At 58.6% G+C, this 2,871-nt stretch overlaps 1 protein-coding gene across 2 annotated transcripts in view; it reads left to right on the top strand.

The window, feature by feature from the left end:
* SGCA (sarcoglycan alpha) overlaps positions 1-2,871 on the top strand; it is an 11,458-nt gene that overhangs the window by 1,276 nt on the left and 7,311 nt on the right. The window contains exons 2-6 of one of the 2 annotated variants that reach the window (XM_023204440.3): positions 780-899; positions 994-1,148; positions 1,357-1,429; positions 1,783-1,981; positions 2,499-2,661. In XM_023204440.3, coding sequence (XP_023060208.2) covers positions 780-899; positions 994-1,148; positions 1,357-1,429; positions 1,783-1,981; positions 2,499-2,661 — 710 coding nt within the window. The remainder of the gene's footprint in view (positions 1-779; positions 900-993; positions 1,149-1,356; positions 1,430-1,782; positions 1,982-2,498; positions 2,662-2,871) is intronic. The other variant, XM_023204441.3, reaches the window with a different exon arrangement.

Here is a 2,871-nt window from a genome sequence, read left to right as displayed (position 1 = left end):
TCACACACCCACACTCACGCGCACCCTCACACACCCTTGCGCACACCTTCACACACCCGCACTCACACACACCCTCACACACCCTCACACACACCTTCACACACTGTCACACACACCCACTCACACACACCCTCACACACCCTCACACACACCCTCACATGCCCTCACACACACAACCCTCACGCACCCTCACACACACCCTCACACACACCCACACATCTTCACACACCCTCACACACACAACCCTCCCTCACACACCCACACACACCCTGACACACACACCTTCACACACCATCACACAACCCACGCACACCCACATACCCTCACACATGCACCCTCACACACACACACTCACCCTCATACAACTCTCACTCTTACCCACACATCCTCACACACACCCACACTCACACAGACCCTCATACACACACCCCACACACACCCTCACACACACCCCCCTCACACATACCCACCCTCTCACACACACACTTCCCAGTCAAACATCAGTCCCTGCCCACTGCACCATTAATAGGAGCCTAAAACAAGGAATGGAAAGGTTGTGGGAGAGGCTCTCCCGCGAATCCCACAACCCAGACATTGAAAATGTCTAACCCAGCAGGGCCTGCTCCCTCACCCCCACCCCAATCCCTTCCTGGGAGGCAGCAAAGGAAGCGCTTCTCATGGTCTCTTAGGGGCTCCAAGGACTTGGTGGGGAAGGGATCTTATCCCCTGCCCAGGACTGAGGCTGGCCTGTGTGTTTGGGACTTGTGGGGTCCCCACAGTTCTCCTGGCAGGACTAGGGGACGCCGAGGCCCAGCAGACCACGCTACACCCACTTGTGGGCCGTGTCTTTGTGCACACTTTGGACCATGAGACGTTTCTGAGCCTTCCTGAGCACGTCGGTGAGCGGCCTGACAGGCACCCAGGCGGGCGGGCTGGGGTGGACCCCGGAGGGCTCCTGCTGTGACTCTAATCCCCTCTCTTCACGTCCACCAGCTGTCCCACCCGCCGTCCGCATCACCTACCACGCCCACCTCCAGGGACACCCAGACCTGCCCCGGTGGCTCCGCTACACCCAGCGCAGCCCGCACCACCCTGGCTTCCTCTACGGCTCTGCCACCCCAGAAGATCGTGGGCGCCAGGTCATTGAGGTGCCGTCAGGGACCCTGAGAAAATCATAAGGGTTGGCCAGCGTGGCCTCCTAGGAGCAGCCCTACCAGTCGGATTGGGCGTTCCTTCACAGTTATTTACATGTAATTTACATACCTCTAATTTGGTATCTGAGTCCTCTCCTGCCAGGCCCCCGCTGTGCCACGTTTCTCCCCAATCCACCTCTCAGGTGTCTATCCCATCCCCCAGGTCACAGCCTACAATCGGGACAGCTTTAATACCACTCAGCAGAGGCTGGTGCTGGAGATTGGGGACTCGGAAGGTACCTCTAGCTGTGCCCCATCCCTTCCTCACCAGTGCCAGTCTTGGGGGATCTCCCCTGGAAAGGGAGGGGGCTGTGGACGGGAGAGGCTTGGAGAGGAGTGGAGCAGGGCATCCTGGAAAGTGGGGACAAGGCCTTAGAGAATGGGTGCTGGGCTGGGGTTCCAGGCTCTGGAGTTCTGTTACCGGCTGCGTTGCAGAGACTACGGGGCCTTGGCTCGTTGGGGTCTGTGATGGATGGGACATTGAGGGGCCTGAAGGGGTGTGCGGGGATGTGGGGAGGAGCTTCGGGGAGACTTTGCGGGGCAGAGCTGGGTCTGGGTGCAGCCTGAGGTGTCCACCTGGCCTTCCCAGGCCCCCTGCTGCCATACCAAGCTGAGTTTCTGGTGCGCAGCCATGATGTGGAGGAGGTGCTGCCCTCAACGCCTGCCAGCCGCTTCCTCTCAGCCTTGGGGGGACTCTGGGAGCCCGGAGAGCTTCAGCTGCTCAACATCACTTCTGCCTTGGACCGTGGGGGCCGTGTCCCCCTCCCCATTGAGGGCCGAAAAGAAGGGTAGGTGTGCAACCCTAGAAGACTTCCTGAAAGAGGAGGATGCTGCTTGTGGCGGGCATAGAACAAGGGTCTCCCTAATTTCCAGGTGGGGCTTAACCATGCTCATCTCCACCTGCCAGCATCACACCACTCTCCACTCCCCTCTGGCTACCCCCCCATCTCCTTGTCCTTCCAGAGCCCAGACCCTAGTTACCCTGAACTCTGTACTTCCTGGTGCCTCATGAGGACATACCAGATCCATCCATTAAAAGACATTCCTTAGTGGGGAGGGTAAGGCCCCCAGAAGAATGGGTTGCTCTGGGTACTCTCACCATGACCTCAGATCTCTGGGAGGACTGTGACTCCTGCCAGACCCCAGCTGTGCCGTGTTTCTCCCTTAATCCTCCCTCCTAGCCGTCTCCCCCATCCCATCCCCAGGTCATAGCCTACAATCAGGACAGTTTCAACAACCCCTGGAGAGTGGTGCCTGGTGCCCCCTGCCCCCATTCTGCTGACAGTGACTTCTATCTGGTCCCAGGGTGTACATTAAGGTGGGTTCTGCCTCACCTTTCTCTACTTGCCTGAAGATGGTGGCATCCCCCGATAGCCATGCCCGTTGTGCCCAGGGCCAACCTCCACTTCTGTCTTGCTATGACACCTTGGCACCCCACTTCCGCATTGACTGGTGCAATGTGACCCTGGTGAGGACGGATCCTGGGTCCAGGGGTGGGTTGGGGCATGGCCCCCCATCACCATCCCGCTTCCATCCCATGCTGCTTCCTACCTCCGTCTCTCTGATTGCTCCAGTCCCCATTTTTTTTTTTCTCGGATGCTCTCAGTATTGCCCACAGGCTTAGTCTGATGACACACACACACACACACACACACACACACACACACACACACACACA

The sequence above is a fragment of the Piliocolobus tephrosceles genome, chromosome 16 (assembly GCF_002776525.5).
Source record: "Piliocolobus tephrosceles isolate RC106 chromosome 16, ASM277652v3, whole genome shotgun sequence".
Lineage (NCBI taxonomy): Eukaryota > Metazoa > Chordata > Mammalia > Primates > Cercopithecidae > Piliocolobus > Piliocolobus tephrosceles.
The sequence above is the reverse complement of the archived record's forward strand: the minus strand, read 5'-3'. Positions and strand labels throughout refer to the sequence as shown.